At 39.3% G+C, this 19289-nt stretch overlaps 1 protein-coding gene across 1 annotated transcript in view; it reads left to right on the top strand.

The window, feature by feature from the left end:
• Positions 1–19289, top strand: part of SLIT3 (slit guidance ligand 3) — a 464100-nt gene that overhangs the window by 308293 nt on the left and 136518 nt on the right. The window contains exons 10-11 of the mRNA XM_065734486.1: positions 10337–10408; positions 16138–16209. Coding sequence (XP_065590558.1) covers positions 10337–10408; positions 16138–16209 — 144 coding nt within the window. The remainder of the gene's footprint in view (positions 1–10336; positions 10409–16137; positions 16210–19289) is intronic.

Genomic DNA, 19289 nt, shown 5'->3' on the forward strand with positions numbered 1-19289 from the left:
CAAAATTCCTATGGGATATTACTTGAGGTGGTGTATTTTTAATTTATCTGTTTCTACCCAGCATTGTAAGTACACATTCCACGTAAAAGACATTTCCTCTGTAGACTGTAGTCCATACAGAATATTTATATGCTAGTATTAAAATGCTGTGCTTACTCCACCACCTGGGGCATTTCCAAGTTCCTTTGCTTATTAGTTACATTCAGTTACAGCTTTCTACTTGTATTTCCTCTCAACTCAGTCTTTCTTCATAAGCCAAACTGTGCCAGATAAGAGCCCTTGACTAACAAACTGTCCCGAAAAATTGAAACACACAGCTGTTACTGTAACATGATCATTAAAGATGAAGTACCTTTTACTCTATGTTTCATCATTAATTAAAGATCTTTTACTCTGCTTTCTTCCTCCTTTCTTTTTTCATTAATATGGATAGGCAGAAACTTTCAAGCAAAGCTTCCAAGAATTCCTAAATTTGTTTTTGTTGATAAAAAAAAATATTGCAAAACAGGCACTTCCCTTGTCACAGGACATAAACCAGACATCATATAATACTAATTTTCCCTTGCTGCTGACCTCTGCCACATGAGACATGGAAGTTTGTTGTGCTACCCTATTATACTTTTCCCTTAGGTGCATTATTCTGAAGGCCCTCGTTGCAAGTTATGTTCATTAGAAAATAAAGGATAGAGAAACAGGAGAATAGCCATGGAAAAGTTTTACATGAATGCTCTGATGAAAGCAGAAATCATTAAGCACCTATAGATTTACTTAAAGAGAAATACCAAAACAAATATGCCTTCATGGTTTGCTGGTAAATGAGTGATGTGATCACATCACAACGTTAGCACAGTATATTCAGTAAAAGGAGAAGTTTAAAGGTATCTAGGAAGGGTAAGATAAAATGCTTGTAAGAAACAGAGAGACAGCATGATGTGTAGGGAACGTGCAGAATGGACTCAACATTGGAGAGGAGGGCTGAGCTAGGAACCGGGGAGGAGACAAAGTCTCCAAACAATCCATTTTCTGATCAGACTTGATCTTATCTGGCAGTGCTGCTCTGAAGGACCTTCTGAGGGTGTAAGAGGAGGATATGATTAATCACTAGTGCCAAGGACTGCAGTGTGGGTTGGGACAGACGCTTAAGAGAATAAAGACTGGCTCTGCTCCGTTTGGAAATTGTTGGGGTAAAGAAAGCTGAACAAGAAACAGCAAATCATGTGATGATGGGGAAGTCTGGGAACTAAGTGAACTGTGACAGACCAATAGAAGTGTTAAGAGTCTGAGAAAGAGAGGAATATTTGGGGAGAAAGACTGAAATTGTTAGTTGCGAGCCTAGGACACAATTTGAAGAGCGGGCTTTGGGGATGCAGCAGCAAGGCTGGGATGCCAGGGTGACAGACATGGCCAGTCCTCCACACCAGGACAGAGCAGCATGGGTGAAACTGGAGCCAGTGCAGCTCAGCAGAGCAGGAAGCATAACCTCAGAGCCTTCCTGATGTGTCACCATGAGCATTTAAAACCCAACAACAGTTAAACAACACAGGCATTAACTATTTTAACTGTTACTTTTTCTTCCAGTTAAACATTTATTCAGAGGTGTTGATTCTGTACTTCTGTCACACATGAGTTTCATTGGTTATGGCATCTTTTGGTTTTGAGTTCACTATATAAAGACATTAAGATACTTAAGAATTTAGGCTGAAGCAGTATAGAAAATAACATATATATATGTATGGAATGTGTTTGGTGCAGAAACAGGAAAATTCTAAAATGAGGGCATTCAAGAAGATCATCTGATGAGTGCTGTTCAGAGAATTGGGTTGTGCCTCTTTTTGCCAGTGGGTTTATCAGTTGATTCCAAGCAAGTGACTTGCACAGACTTCCACGGGTGGTCACTAATGATGTAATCCTCCTTTTCTGGCTGACTCAACTTAGATATTTAGAAGCACTTGAGGACTCCCAGCTGCAGTAAAAGTCAATAGGAACTGTTTTGAGCAGCCCGTGTTGCACTACGCTAATTACTCTGTAAAGCCAAGTCCCCATCATCTGCAGACTGGAGTCTACAAACACATGAATCTAAATACATATCTTGACATATGTGGTGAGATGGTAACCACAGCTTCTAGTCTGCCTTCTGAGCAGAGAGTATGAGAGTAAAGTAGGCTGGCAGTCCTGCTACCAGCAGCTAGCTAAGGCTTAAGGTCAGTTTTGAGTCACTTCTCTTTACTGGTTTCATTTATCATTCTCACTGTTGATAGCTGAATTGATGACTAAGAGCTTCTAGGTATGAATAGTGCTTGATTTTGGTACACAGTTTATACACTTAGGAAACATGCTTAAATTTTATCATTAAGGAAAGATCTAATGCACTTGGCTGTTATATTTTACATGACTGTCAAAATGAAAACAAACCTACATTTCTTCAAGAAAATCATTTTGAAATGAAATGTAGCATTTTTCTCATCTTTAATTAGTGCATTTCTGACAAATTTAATATTCAGAGAATTGCTGCTATGGAAGTAACACTGTGATGGGAAGTCCTGATGGATGGAAATACTGCCTCAGCTTTGCGAAGACAAAAGCTTTTTGCATTTCTGAAGAATGTAGGTGTGTGGACACTACAAATTTGAGGGTAGAGGGAAGACAGTTATGAATTCAACGTTATTCTTCTCCCTCCTAAAAGAAAGTTATATTAATTTTCCCAGGCTTCCAGTAAATACTGTAGCTGAAGCCAGCACAGTATTTCTGAACACAGTAATAAATGTTCCATAATAGCCTCTGGTGGCAAATTCTCTGGGTAGGGAATCAGGTTGGCTCCTATAGTTGAATCATATAATATGATTTTCATTCACTGCTGTAAATTGGCTCTGGACAGTTTCACATGTCAAATTTGACTACTGCTTTCTGGGTTTCACAAGGCAAACTGTGTTACTGGCTCCTTACACTCAATATCAAAATGAGATTTCTGTTATCAGGCCAGAAATAGGTAGATGACCTTCTACTGAGTGATAGCAAGAGCCAAAAAGGAGGATGAAATAATAAAGAAAATATTTTAGACTGAGAGTCAGTGGAAAAAATACAACTTTATGGGAAATGTCAAGAAGGCGCTTTGTTTGCTTAGATAGTTGAAGAGAAACAGGAATCAGAGATAATAATACAAGCAGTAACTGCAGGGAATTTCTGCTGTAAGACCAGGGCAGGATTTATTTCCTACATATTTATCTGTGTAAACAACTAATGTCATCTCTAAGTGTTATAAGGTGTTGTTTTGATGAATCTAGACTTCATACCATGATAATAATGTTCATTCTTTTGTCCACGTGATTTTTTTTACTGTTTTCTCTCTTTAAAATTGTGAAATTTACACTTCAAAAAAAAATTAATTAAAAAGTTATGTGCAGGTGAAATTTGCTTTGGCAAGCTCTGCAGGAGTTACTGCTCCTACAAGGCCATAGTTTCTGATCTGTTGTTTTTTTGTTGTTGTTGGTCACTCTTTCCTCCAGAGACATCACTTCAGCACGAACATGTATTTAGCCTTGTTAATAAGAAATGAATGGTAAGGCCAGAAAGGGCAATAAGTAGTAGTACCAAGTAATCAGATTTGTTAACTGAATATCACTCAGCAAAGAGTAGGAGATTCAGATCGGCAAAATGCCCTAATAGAAATGTCTTTCCAAACCTTTTGCCAAGCTGGTTTGTTCAAAACCACTACTTCTTGTTTACGTTTGTGAAATGTAACTGTAGGCCAAGTATTGATTGCTAGTATGCACTGCAGAGACTGTGCATTGCCCAAGTATAGACTTGAAGCTTCAGATTTAAAAATTAAAAATACAAAGCAAAAGAACAAAACAAAACCAAAGCAACAACAACAATAACAACAATAAACAGCCACAACAAAACATGCTCAGGAGAGATCTGAGCCTCTGCTGCTGTTACCACACCAAAGCATCTTGGAAGCCCAAACCTGTAGCAATACATGCCTGCTGGTTGAATGAAGCACACAGCTTGGCTGTGTTTCTGTAGCAGGGAGCTGGAGGTGACCGTTTTTCAGCAGCCTAGGGACTCCTTCTAGCCCAGGTTTCTCCTCACAGTCACCTGTCTGTAGGCAGATCCCAGAGAGGATGTTCCTACAAAAACAGATCCCAAGTCTGTGGGAGCCACTGAAGTCTGCTGAGAAGGGAAATTACCTCCATCTAATCCTAGCCCAGGTCTTCCTAATGTACAGTGGTGATCCTAAATATCATCTGACGGGAAGTAGTTAAAGAAGAGCAAGAGGATGTTTTGTATTTTATCCCCAAAACAACTTGCATTTAGACTTTAGCACCTTCACTCATTATATCCACTGCTGATAGCTTGCAGGCAAGGAACGAACACTTAAAATCACTGCTTTGACATCTGGGTGCAGCCTGCAAAGAGGTGTCACAGACATGGAGTGCAGGGAGAGCCAGCTGAGGTGCTGGCAGCAAGCTCAGTGGGTGCTGCACCCTCCCTCCAAGGATGGAGCAGGGAAAATCAATCAGTGGGACTGGCAAGGGAAAGTAATGTTGCAGTATATAGGAAGAGCCAAAAATACCGCCCAGGAACATGGTGTATTGCAGGGGCATACTCTATTTGTACAGATTGAAACATTGGTATTGTGTCAAAAACTGTTTTGGAAAATAACACACTACAGATTTATCCGATGTCTTCCTGTCTGTCTGTACACTGCCTGGCACAAAATTAACATACTACAGCAGAGCCAGTGGATTCCCAGTGTGACTGCCACTATAAATTCAATGCTTAACTTGGGTCCTGGGTGAATTTAAATGAAATTAAGTGTAGTGTGTCAGAAAATCCAATATCACTAGCATTAATTTTAGATGAGCAGCATGGTATGGAGGAACACATCAAAAGATGTGGTTTCATTCTGAATGATGCCTTTTGGTTAGTGGAGTTAACTATGAAACTTCCTAGGTATATGTAGTTTGAAAACTCACTTCATTCTTGGTGAGATTTTGTCCACTGAGAATTTGCCCTTAGTTGGATGTCTCAGAGGCATGAGGAGCTTGACTGCTGGATCTTGAAAATCAACACCAAACATCAGAGTAAGAAGGGAAACCCTACTTGTCACCCTGTATTAATATAGGTGGACATTTCACTGGCTCTCACTTGTCTGGTTCCTAACGCAGAGGGGCAGACTTAATGAGAGCGTTTCATAATAGATATTAATTTTATTTGGAAGTCATTCAGACACTGTGATGAAAGGTAGAATTATAAATCTTGGAGAACCGCTTATGTTTATAGTGGCAATCTTTGGCTAAGGTAGAGACTAAAGGCCTTAGCTGTCTGTTAGTTAAAACAAGAAGCGTGCACTGAGATTTTTTTTTTCTTGTTCGTGTAGGTCTATATACACTTTGCAAAGCAACAGAACTGCAGGGTTTTTGAATCATGCTTTGCAGAGAAGTGCCCTGTGCAGTGCTGCGGTGTAAAGAGGAGGGACTGTGATGACTGCTTGTAAGCTGCAAGTGCTGACAGTGTGACTGTAGGACAGGTCTCCTTCCTATCCCATGAAGGTGTCCCCTATGCAGTGCTGTCTTTAGGTGAATCCTTCAGTGCAGCTGCCTGAGCCTGTTGTGCATGGAGTCAGAGAAGGGGTCAGGATGACGTTCTGCTCCAGCCCATAGTTGCAGTAAGACGACCAGATTTTAAGTGTGATCTATTCCTCTTAAATACTGAAAATAAATTTGATAGTTGCAGTAAGACGACCAGATTTTAAGTGTGATCTATTCCTCTTAAATACTGAAAATAAATTTGTGAACTCCTTCTCACTGAAGTCTAAAATGTAGGATAAGATATGCTAGTCCAAAATGTGAGATAAATGTCAAATAATAGTCCAAGCAGCTTTTATGATCCAGTTGTTCTTTCCCCTTGGCAAGAGCAAGCATGCTCTCTGTTTCTTAGGAAGTTTCATCCACCCTAATACAAAGTGCTGGGTGAACATATGAGTTATTTCCCCCAGACAGCCCTTGACTGGCTCCTGAAAATCCCTGCTTACAGGGCAGGAGGTAAGAAAACATTTTGCCCTTCCCAAGAGCCTTCACAGAGGCTGTGTGCATCCCACCAGAGACGAGTGCTAACGGTCACTGCTGCACGTTAATCCAATCTCATGCTCTCTCTCTCCTGGAGACTGCTTTTAGTTCTCAGCTGCCTGGGTGATGTGAGCCCCGGTGAGCCCCACAGCTCGGCTTGCGCCGTGATGCAGGGAGCAGCCCTGCTCATCCGCTCGTGTGCTGTCTCCCAGTGGGGAGCTTATGGCTGCCGGATGCAGAGGGATGTTTCTGACACATCTCAGGCAAGAGCTCGATGGCACTGTTAATAGAGCATGGCTGTCTCATTTGTAGGCTCTATTCATCTGACAGCTGAGAATTATCGGTACTGATGCTTCACTCCCTCTCTCTTTTTCTCCAAGCTAGTGATTTGTCTATGTTATGGGTAGGCAAGCTTGACAAAACATTACACATTAGCAGCTGAGACGATGTTTGAAATGGGAAAATTGCTAGCAAACTGCTCCATTAGAGACCAAGTAACAAATTCTTTCTTTCCTTCATTGAAAGAGAGATAGTTAAGGCCCAAATTAATACGACTGTCTCCCCCACTCTGCAGGGGAAATCACTCTTCAAGACAAATGGCTTCGTCACCCCTGGGAGCTGAGCTGGCTCTACAAGGCTGCCTTAGGGAGGGTTTTTAACCTTTGTGTTTTGCCATCCTGGGTGTGAGCAGTACAGGCGCCAGCTGAGGAGGTGATGAAAAGATTTGCACCTCAGTGAACTCTGAGATGGATTAGTATGGGAATTTAAGTGCTTATTCTTTGCTCTGGGATCATTTGTCATATCTAACTGCATAGTTACCAGTTGTTTTCTTTTTTCTCTGATATGTTTACTTTTTGCCCTCATTGCTGCAAAGTTATGCAGAAAGAGTGAGAAGCAGGAAGACTTTATCCTGTCTAGAATCATGTTATTACAAGAAAAATGCATCTGAATCCATTCGATCCTCATATTCTCCAATCTCTGATAATATATTTGAGAGGGGAAAGGAAATTGTTCTTGTCCTTTAATGTTGTTGTCGAAGGCAATAAAATAAAGCTTCAAGATGCAGACAGCATTGCTGCATGTCAGGAGGGGGGAGATATGCTTCAATTCATCCAAACGATACAGCTGGCAGCAGGCGACAGGCACAGTGAAATGGGTAACTGAAAGAAGGAACAAAAGCCCCTGAGAGGTTTGAACATGGCCAATTTATTTTATCAGCCTTGTGAATTCGACTTGTGTAGCCTTTTAAATAGATCTTATTATGAAATACCAGAGGAAAATCGAGTAAAATTTTATTGAGTTGTAAGAAATCTTTAATGTGGCAGACAATAGTTCAAATGATCAAAGTTTACTCTTTTAGGACTTCATCTTATGTACAGAGATCTCAAATGTATTGTAAAAGTAATTTATAGTGTATTCCAGTGATGCACAAAATAAATCATCTCGTTCCTTTGCGCTGGTGCAGGTGGCTTTATAGTGTGTGACTGCGCTTCATGGGATGCAGGGACAGACCACGAAAAAAGCAGTTTTCCGAAGCCATGTTTGGGTATAGCAGCTAGTTCTCTCTGAAATAGAGTGGGCAGTGAAATGTAGGATCACCTCTCACTTTTTATAGAAAAAGAATACAAGAGAAATAAGAAGTATGGTTTTACTTCACTTGAAAGATGGGTCCTCTAGCAGCAAAGTTTCTTGTTATCGCATGGTTAATGTTGGTTTATAATTAAGCCTTCATCACCTTGAAATTGCCAACAGCCCTTCAGGCAAACCTTCTGTTTCCTAGAGGTTGTTAATCCCACACTGGCCTTCATGTGTCATTTATGAGCTCAGACAGCTCAAAGTAATAATGTATAAAGAAACTTTTTTACTGTTTTAATTGTATAACTGCACTGTCTTTTTCAGCGTATGCATTTCAGTCTATCATGTGCATTCACAAAAAAAAATCAAACAGAAGTCAGGCTAGTATTTCATCCTTCTGAAATACCCATCGGTTTAATACTTCACTGTATGCTTCAAGTTCAGCTGCACTGCAGTTTGTTCCCAAGTTGGAACCCACCTGAGAGCAGGGCTGGTGAGCGAGGCTCAGCCTGTGGTACCACTTGTTGCTGTTGTGGTACCACAAGCATCTGCAAGCTGCAGTCACAGTGCACCAAGCAGAAGTGCCACGTGCAGTCTTCAGTCCTTCTTTGACAAAGGGCTTCCTGCAGTAGGAAAACGTGAGGTGATAAGGTGGCAATGTAGCAGCAGGTGACAGCAGCCATGTTACCTGCACAAACGTTCTAGGAAAGGGGGAATTGTGGAGCTATGGAACAGCCCTTCTGTATTCCTCTCTGCCTTCTCTAGAAATCGGTTATATCACTCAAAGACTGATTTGGCGCTTTTTTTGCCCTTTGATGGGTTATCTTGTGTGGATTTACACTTCTGAGTGACTGAAATTTCCTTGGAATTTTAAGCAGTTACAAAACGGGGCCATATTTCCATCCCGGCCGCGTGCTGGGCTGTGCCATAATAGAGCTCTGTGCCTGTGTGCAGTGTGCGCAGCCCATTCCCACCCATAGGGCAGGGAGCTGCTCCTAGATGTGTCTGCTTAGAAACACTTGGGCGGAGTTACCGAACTGGCAAGCTGACAGAAGGCCTTTATGGGAAGAGCGTACCGCTAATTCTGGTGACAAGCACCCAACAATAGCAGTGTGCTGAGCGTACAGCAATGTGGGCTTGCCAGGAACGACACCCATTATATTTAGAGCAACTGGAAGGGGAATCTCAGCTGCTAATTCAAATCACAAAACAAGGAAGAGGATTAACTCTGATCACAGCCTTTAAAATAGACTTCTACAGAAATAAAAAGGTCTGTGCAAATATCGCAATGTTCATGACTTGAATAGCTTCTGAAAGTGTAACCGAGCTGGCGAAATACTGTGTATTTGAGGGAATTGGTTTTTTGCCTGTTGAAAGCACAGATCAACAGAAGGCTATGCTGTGTGGTAGAGGGCTGATGAGCTGTACTCAGTTTCTCTGTACCCTTCCATAGTCGTTAAAAACCCTCGTTTACTTCTCCCTGTATCTCACTTTACCTCTGTTCATGCTTTTTAATGTTGTCCTCCCATCTGCACTGCTGCAGCATCCTTAAATGACTTTATTGGTCATTCCTTCACTCTGCTGTTTTCATATTTCAGTTCTAAACCACTTCCAACTGCAGATTTCTGCTATTAAAACCATTTTTTTCATCACATTTTTGAAAAAAACTACATAATTTTTTAATAATAAGAGCTAGGTAAAATCAGATTTTGCTTTCTATTCCTGCCATAATTGCATGATTTTACCTGCCACAGGCATTTGAATTTGCTGTATGTTGAGTCTTGTTTTACATTTATAATCAAGATGCATACTTAGGGTTAATGTGAGGAGAAGACAGTCCTTCTTGCAGGTATTTGGGAATCTTGCTTCTGAAAATGCTTCTGTGAAGGCACAGAAGTGAATCACCTTAATGGTTACTGCATGCAATACTGTAAAGCTGCTCACTTTTTGTTACTGGTACAAGCATACTTTATAAAGAATGATTCTTTCAAAAGAGATCTCAGAAATGAACACAGCAGCATTTTCACTTAGTCTGCTCCGTATTTTAATAGGATTTCAATATTTGTTAGTGAAAACTGGAACATATAGTCCTTTTTCCTCCTTTTAAAATAGATTCCCCCCCCAAGAAAAAAGAAAAAAGTTAAAAATCAGAATTTACATTGCAGTGGTTTCCACATTGTTCTGCAGTGGTATTATTAATGCAAGTGGGGGATATGGGGCGGAACTTTGGCATGTTCCCACGGATTGTTGCTCCTGAGTCACTCTGCTGGTATTATTAATCTGCTCATTAAGGTGTCACAAAGTAGCATCACTTTCAGTTTGGTTACCTGCTATTTGCAGTGAGGGAAAGCATCTGTATTTTCTACCATAAATGTGACTAAGTAGTGATACAATATACCTAAGATTTTTTTTAAGTAATTCCGTATTCTTTAAAGATGCAATTTCTACAGCTTCTCATTTTTTTTATACAGACTTAACATAACCAATCAGATGAATTTATTTTCTAAGAAATGTTGTTTCCTCGGTGGTTTTTTTCCACTTGGTGCTTTCAAAAGAAGATCTATTTCATGTACAAACCTCTACAAAATAGTTGTGTAGTTATACAAAAAAGAAAAAAAACAGTTTTAATGTTTCATGTTATTCCTGTCCTGCAATTGTATATATAATATGTATATTACTTTGTTTGTTTTCAGCCGTTTGGAACAAAACCTCATCAAAATCATTCCCCCTGGAGCTTTTACCCAGTACAAGAAACTTAAGAGAATGTAAGTCTTATTATTAAGTCCAATGTGCAAGAGCAACCTTGAATCTTCTAGCTTCAAGTTCTGCAGCTTTACTTTAGAAACATATTGGCAATTTCTATGTTGAAATCACTGGGGATTACACAAATCATCTCTTCATAGTGTGAGCAACAACAGAATTAGATTTAGTATGACTGTCAGTGCATGAAATCCTTTATAATGCTTAAATTCACTTTCAAAGGATGTGAGCTAATTATTTAGACTGTTCAAACAAATCTGCTTACTCAGAAAAGATTTTAAATTCTATGTTTTTCTCTTACTCATTCTGTTTTTCTGTTCCTAACACTCCATTGTGTTGACCCCTGTTACAGCAGGAGTACATGTTCTTGCAGAGTAGTTAGCAATATTTATATTGCATTCAATTGCTTGATTGTTTACAGGAAAACAAGCCTAGTGGAGCTCACTTTCTCAGTTTCTCAATCACTGGTAGATATGCAGACAATTCCTTCCTGATTAGCTCTTCTATTGTCTCTGTGGATTTAAAAATAAACTTTAAAATGTTTTATTTGCAGCAGTAATGCAGATAAGCTGGATAGTCCACTGTTCTGTCTTGATTTTTGTTTTTAAGTGATATATGGGAGACACTGTGACAGCAGAAGTGCAATTCAGACAATGGTAAAACATGTTACTCCTGCTTTGCCATCCTATCAAGATGTTGATGGGTACCACTGGACCAGAAGTTGTCCAGACTTTGTATTCAGTGCTAAGACTGCTTTAAAATGGTACCTGTTACGTTTATTGTTTTCCAGTGTGTACAATACTTTCAGGAATTTAGAAGCTGTCAGCTCACTTGACAAAATGCTACTGAATCATCAGAATGCTAATGCTTTTGGAAACTGAAATGTGCTGTACCATTGGATTTGAGAGTGAAATTACTGTTTGCCAGTCCAGAGTTATCAAGTTCCTAAAGGTGAAGAGCTGTAAATATGGATCTTAATATTTAACTGGTCAAATCATCAATCTTACAGAGTCTCTATTCTTCTGTCTCACTTTCAATATAGCCGTATGTATTTTTAAAGAAGTACTGTATTAGAGAGATAGTAATTTCACTGAAAAATGACAGATCCGTTTTCAGTGACCTAACTTGTAACTTTTTCATTATTAAAGTCACTGGTTGAGTTCTTTCCGAGGTATAACTAATTTTAGATTTTGGCAGTGTTTTACTATCCTCTCATTTTTTGTGACTGAGAAGTAATATGAGACTTTACAAAAAAAGTTCTTCAACTTGACTAACTGCTCCAACCCAAGGTGGCAGTTATTATGTGAAATGATTAATATTAGAGTTTCAGAGCAGAATTCCATTAGCAAGTTGTGTTAACAGCTTGCTTGAATATTACTGGCATCATCATTGAGATCTGAACTCATATAATATCCTTCCAAATGATCTGTACCAAAGCTCAGTTAACATGTCAGTGTTTTGTGGAAGACCTTGGGATAGTTAGGCTGCAGAATGTCCCATCATGAACATGATGATTTGAAACTTGGTTACCAACATGCCTCCTTATCGAGGTTTTTTTGCTACTGGACAGCAAGGCTTTAGGCCAGGAATTATTATTGTTACATGAAGTTTAAAGAAATTTGTCCAGTGATTTGAAGAGGTAATTGACGTTATGTTTTCTGTGTGCAAGAATCCCATCCTTATTAACACAAAAATATGTCTTGGTCAAGGAATTATCTCTTAAAGGCAAGAATTATTTCCATTAAGGTAATATATTCCTGGTAACACTGAAGTCTCCATCCTTTCTTAATTACACCGTCATTTCAGTGTGTGGTGTAATGGCATGAAGATTATTGATTTTATTAATTGATGCCCTACTCTGGGTACAAATGCAGAACTTTATTATTGTTCTTATTACAGATATTACAAATAATATTTTGATAGAAGTCAAGGGATAATATTAGCACAATATCATGAATCATATTATTTTGTTATACTCCTGGTGGGTACATATGGTAGAATGCTAAGGATATGGACTGCTCTTTCGCAGCGCTCTCAATATTTTGATTGTTTACTATTTCCTGCAAGATTATGTTATTTCCTTTTCTTAAATAATTAGATGACTAGCACTGTTTTTTTTTAGGTAGGAACCACCTTAATCATTAAATGACTTAATATCAGTAGGTTGAGATGATACAAGAATATGTATGTAGATTACTTCAACTTTATATTTGATTCTAGCTTAATTTAGATATTTAGAATATCTCTTCAAGAGTTTCCAGTATGGCAGAATGTTTGGTATTTGGCAAAGGAGCTTGAAGTGCTTTGTGTGACCTGGAATTCTCATAATTACCAACATTTTATCAGAGAATAAATTATATATCATAAAACCATGACAGTTAAGCTAAATGTATCTGCTTCAGAAGGCAGGTTTGACACTTGTAGGATTCAAATATTGATTGATATAATCCAGAATTATGGTTCCCCTAATTTTGGGGATAATGGTACAACTCATTGCTCTCTGCTCAATCATTCAGGAGCTCTAGAAGAATATGTGGGGGTTGAATGATGTACATCTCATTTGTTTCAAGGAAAGAAGTAGAACTTACCTCTGCATGCGGTGATAACTTCACCCATACATGCCTTTTTGAATATATTTATGTATCAACAGTTGTGCTGTTATCATTCTTTAATCACTTCCTTGCATTTTGTCTTTGCTTCTCTGAGGCTTTTAATAGACAATTTTGTAGCATAAGGCTGAGTCAAGTACATAGAAGCACTGTGAAAGATGTGGATGTACCTCTTTAGCTCTCATGCTAGTAAGGGCATCTCACATTTCAAATTTATTTATCAGAAAACGCTTTGAGATGTCACATTCTTCTCAGTAGCTCTGTGATGCTGATACTTTTGTAAAGCAGCTTTTAAAAACTAAACCACACATGACTTGGACTTCTACTGAGTACCCTTGTCAAATGAGAATAGTCCATTTCAAATGTTAGAGACTTTCAGGTAATCTCTAATAATGCTAGTCAACAAAGAGAATGTTCATTCAGTAATAATTTTGCATTTGGCCACATAAATATTTTGTTTCTAAACCTTTTACAGTAAAGACATTTAAACCAGTGGCTTTGCCCTGCAGTCATACATTATATAGACTGTGATTCACAGGTACCCTTTATTCCCTACTGCAATCACCAGCAGTTTATGTATCCAACTGGTAACTGGGCACTGCCACCCTCCAAGGTGTGTTAAGCAACCCTTTGAAAGAAGACAGTCACTACTGTGCTGTCAGAGCTGCGGGGAAGTGCGTGTGTGGTGACTAATGTATTCCCTGCCTGGGTGGAAACCTGATAAGTTTATTATATTTCCAGCCATAGAGCCATAGTTCCACTGAGTGATTCAGCAATACCCTAAACTATGGAAATGAATCCTATGAAACCTAAATTGACTTAACAGGTTAGAGAAACCCTTAGCTCTTTGTCTTGATGTAAATCAAGCACAAAATAAGATGATCTTATCAGACAGCAGCAGGCCAAAGGAGGAGAGCAAAAGTACAATGACATAATTGAATCCCTTTGTCTCAGTCAAATCAGAAGGAGATGGAGCCTCCTTTTCCAACAGCAGTAGATCTTGGGCTGTAATGGAAAGGAAATAGTGTGTCTAATTATCTTCTAATGCTGATTGTAGTGTGTCTGCATGAAGTGGTAAGTTTCATCACTGAGCATGGCATTTATGCACGTTCAGGCACCATTCATTACATAATCATTAGCATCTGGGCATAGGGAGAGAGAAAGGATAGAAATGTTGAAATGTAGCAATGCAATAAAACTGTGCTGAAATACTTGTTTCCAATACTTGATGCCCCTTTTCAGAATCTTTGTTCCGCAAACTGATAACTGCATTTCATTGTAGCAGATCCTACTGTGATCCCCCAATAGATAGCACAAATTTAAACCAGACTTGTGCTTGGGAATTATGAGACAAAAAGCAGCAAGTGCTAAAGATTTCAAAAAAGATGTAAAAGTAAATATACCTCTTTTCACTGTCACAAACCTGGCTGCTGTGAGTGGATCCAAACAAGAAGTAAACTTCACTGATTGCTGCCTTTGCAGGCAGGATGCTGTAACAGAAAACATTAGTAGGTTGTATAACAGTTATTCCTTGAACCAAAGAACTAAAGAAAATCCTGCTTTATGTAGCTAGACTTGAAAACAGTACATTAAAATTGTATCCAACAGAATTTATACCTCATGACATGTACAGAATGGAAAGCATACTTATTTTCTGATTGTTGAACTTTTTATTCAACTAGTGTTTATTTAGGGTATATCTGGGATCGTTAGCATCTGCCCTGGCAGAAGTAAGAGTGGAAATGTATAGGCTGAAAGGCTGCATTACTCCAGCTTCAGACATCAGTTAAAAGATTTGATACTACTGATAAAAGCAGGTATGAACTATCAGTGAAGGCAATGAAGTGCCTAAAAGTAATGCCCTCAGCTAAGCACCTGGTTGAGCTGATTGACAGTGCTTGGTTTGCAGTCACAGCCGTGGTAAGGTGCCCAGTTCCGAGCATCTGTAAATTTGGCACCACATATGAAGAAATGGCAGTGCAGCCTATAATTTCCATATTTATGGTTGGTTATGATTAAAATTGAAGGAGCACACTTTCCCTAGCAAATGGCAGCATTGTAGAGCTGAATTCCACACACATCGTAGCTAAAAGTATTAGAGAAATCTCACTGGGGTTCCCACTGTCTGCCCTGGAGTGCAGTGGAGTCTGCAGCATGGGGGTGCAAGGCTTCAGAGGTCTGTGGTTTCCATTCAAATCCTCCAATCTTTGCCCTTCCATCTGAAAACTGTGAAGAACTGCCATTGCTGTAGCAATCCTCTTCTCACCTTCTGCTCCAGATGAAATTCCTGGTAGAATTTTGCACTGCTTGTTTTCTCCAGGTCACCAGGAAACAAGCATCACTGGTACAGAGCCAAACTCTGTGACACTATCACCTGCTTTGGGATCAGGAGGTTGGGTCTGTTTCCCATCCCTTCTCCCATAGGTAGGAAACTGAGTTTGGTGCAGGAAAAGTCCTACATAATATGAATTTTGTCACCCTAAAAATTACCAATATTATTAGGGGTAGGTTGACACTAACCCTTAATGTAATTTCCTAGGCTTCAGATGGGAATTTATTTTAACAATACTGCATGTTTCTGATACTTATGAGTATGCTCATCTTTACACCCCAGTTACTGCAACATTTCTTTTTGCAGCCAAACACTGTCTTACTACTTCAGAAGCCATCCCCCAGTGCCTACACCATGCAGGCACCATTAATCCCACCATCTTCATTAACATGTGTCCATGCAGAGTCACAATGCCACCTCTTCTATTAAATGTTCTTATGATGTTTTATCACCAGTTTTTATTCAGTGGGCCACTTTGCTGTTGTTACTGCTGAAAGCTTTTCATAAAACTCTTCTAATGTCCATAATATGATAGGCCTTGCCTACAGGAGAGCTGCAGCATGCTGGAGTTTCAGCCTGTCATACAACTGATGTTTTTTGATTATTGCTGGAATTTGCCTGTCTGTATCCTTGCATAGTATGTAATTTCTCTGAGGTAGTATCATGTTTTAATTGCATTTTTGTATCAAGTATCTTCTTCCTAAACACTACGGTTTTGTAAATATTCAAGCTAAAATATTCTCATCCAAATCAATTTTACTAATATTCTTTTAATCCTCCCTTCTTTTTACAGAGACATCAGCAAGAATCAAATATCTGACATTGCACCTGATGCATTCAAAGGCTTGAAATCTCTCATTTCATTGTAAGTAGAAAATAGAATTGAATGAGTATTTGGGGGGAGTAGATATATAAGATAAATGATAATGTGCTGCCTGGGAAAACTTGTGTTTCTGAGTGCAAGTGCCAGCTTGCATGAAGCATCTAATGTTTTGTAAATGAGAAATTGATCTTGAAGGCTAGAAGGTCACGAAGGCTAGAAGAAGGAACCATTTACACATCTCTACAGAAATGTATTTATTCACTTATTATAGTTGGACACCTCCAAAGTTGGATACTTGTTCACTTCTTCAAAGCCTGTGCATCAGTCCCTCTACTGCACATGTATTCCTGCAGGCTAATCCACACCCTCAATTCCTCGTGGCACACAAAAGCTGTCACAGCTTACATGCTTTTGATGGTATCAGTCAGGGGCCAATACTTCCATACTGAAGTTCTGTGCTGTACAAAACAGAGATCTGCTCTTTTGTGGTTGTTTTGTTTTGGTTTTGTTTTTTGTTGTTGTTGTTGTTGTTTGTTTTGGTTTGGTTTGGGTATTTTTAAGTGTTTTATTTTTGTTGTAGCTTTTTCAAACTGGCTATGGAAGAACCTGAGCTCTTAACAAAAATTTCACATTTCTTAGCTGTTAAAACAATGAAACTTTTCCTTGGTAAAAGAAAGTAATACAAGTTCAGAAGCTGCACATGGAGAATGAACTAGAACAGAGTGTTGGAAAGAGATCTGATTTGGGACAAGAATAAGCTCAACTGTGCCAATATTTACTTGCACTAAAGACAGTTTTGAAGCAATTAACCCATTAATATTCATGTCATATAGCTTGATTTTTAAGGCTATAGTTTATTCCAAAAAGCTGCCATAGTTGTATTCTCTGAATGCTGGGTAATTCTAACAACCTATAAAACTCGCTCTCTAGATCTAATATTAGAAGACGATTCAGTACTAAATTTGTGTTGCAAGGAAACTTTGAGGCAGAATGCAGAAGGATGGGTGTTTCATTGTGCCCTGAATCCAGCTGGGAAAATGCCAGAAATATATATTAAGTGTTGCTAGCTTTTGTTGAATAGTTAGAGCACTGTTATTCAACCTACTGTGGAAATGGCCAAATCCCTCAGTGCTGTCTGGAAATGATTCACTAAGAGAATGATATTTACTGAACACTACAGTTTTGGCATCACGTGGTATTGCTGATGCTGCAATGCAACAGCTTTCTGGTCTCGGCAAAGCTGGCTTGGAGTGAACTGGGCAGGCAAGACACTTCTGTGGGGCTGACTTCCCAACCCAGAAATGTTTCAGATTTAGCTACTAACAATTGAGATACCCCCAGGAGCGGGAGGAGTGGGACAGAACACATTGGATTGGAGAGAGACAAAATGAGAATATGAACACGGCAGGAAGTTCTAGTGGTACAACTTCCAGCAGCAAGTGCAATGGCTCTGTGTTCTCAGTCCAGTCACCCAAAACTGTGTTTTCAGTAAATTAGGGCAAACTTGCTTAAGTGTGTTTATATCCAAGCAGATAGAACTGTTGAAGGTAATGCTAGGAGGTTACATGCTGACTTCCTGCGTACTTCTGGTTTTGCTTTCTTTTCCAAGGCTTTTCTCTTGCTGTTCATTGCAGACAGGTCTTACAGATGTTTTCCCTGTGGCCAACAGGCAAGAGGTAGTTTAGTTCCCTTCTCTTTCACTCAGACCTCTGGCAGATTCTTTTCTTCTGGGCACTCCCTCTTGTTGTTTTCTGAACTGTAGGTATCTTTCTGGAGCCAAGTTATGTGCTGCTCTGCTGATGTGCAGAATCTGGGCTTCTTTGTCTTAGCCTTCTCAGAACTAGAGGATGTAGTTTCATTTTCATCTGATCTCTGCTACAGCCACCAGTTCAGTTCTGTCAACCAGAAGAAGACAAGTGCAAGAGTAAGTGACTCCTTTGAAGTGCCAGCCCTCCCAATGAAAATGCCAAAGGGGAAAGAACAGGGATGTAGAAATGAAGTAAGACAATTTGCTAAGCAAAGTTTTCTCTTTTAAGCGCCTGGTTTTGTGCTGAGGCCCCTGTGACCTTAGTCAGCTGCATGCCCTAAAGGAACACTGCTCTGCATACAATGCTTCCTCTCAGCTGAGAGAAACCATTCTATTTTTTGCATATGTAAGCCAGCTGTGATTGGTGGCATACATTTTAATGAGACACCATTGAGGTTTAATCCATGCACAAAGCAGCTGGATTTTTCAGCTTGCTGAGTTAAAGCTGTAGTAAAGGAGGGTGAAGTATTAATGCAAGAATGAAAGTACCCAACTTTGTTTCCATTAAAAATGGAATAGTGCTGTACTTCCTAAAATCCGTGCTTTTTTTCTCTCTGCCTTATTCCCATTTTTAGCTCCTCCCCTTACTCTGGATTGCATGCAATTGCAGTGCTCCCTATGGGTCCAAGTGAGTGAAAGTGCTTATCTGGAAGATTGCCAACATTGTTAGGCTAGCTGGCTAGTGGAGGCCTGTGTATAGTGAGCTGCTGCACTACTTTCTTCTGAAGCTAACTTAGGTTAGTTTTTCTGGGCAGAATTGTTTCTAACAGTACTCTGCCTACCTAGATAAAGATGGAAATAAAAATGTGCATTATAGTTTTAAAACACAGGAATGTTTCTTACATTATTAGAAGTGATTTCCTTTAAAAATACTTGTAACTTAAATCTTTTAAAAGTGCTTAGTGACCCACATTCTAGCAGATCATAAGTTTTTCTTTCAAATCCATGTATTTTCTCTATCAGGAAATCCATCAATGGGAGCCAAACAGGTCACAAAATGTTAACATTCCAAAGAAGCCATTTCTACCCTGGATTTTCTCTGCTCTTAGCTAAAGAAAGGCAGACTTGGATCTCATAAGGATTCAGGACCTCTCTATTCCACGCACAGGGGACAAAAAATTTTCTCCATGTCCATTGTTCAGTAGGATTTTTTTCCCTTATATATGCAACAGCTCTGTGGTATAAAAATTTTCTGTTCCATTTTTCTTCTCAGAAACATTTGGGGATGTCGATTTTTTTTTAATTTCTTCTCTAAGAGCATTTTCAGTTCTTTCCATGGTTCTTCCTGTTGTGTCTCATGCAGGCTGGGCTCTGT

Source organism: Cyrtonyx montezumae, unplaced genomic scaffold, assembly GCF_038088225.1.
Source record: "Cyrtonyx montezumae isolate F1298 unplaced genomic scaffold, pur_monq_1.0 scaffold_18, whole genome shotgun sequence".
In the NCBI taxonomy this organism is placed as follows: domain Eukaryota; kingdom Metazoa; phylum Chordata; class Aves; order Galliformes; family Odontophoridae; genus Cyrtonyx; species Cyrtonyx montezumae.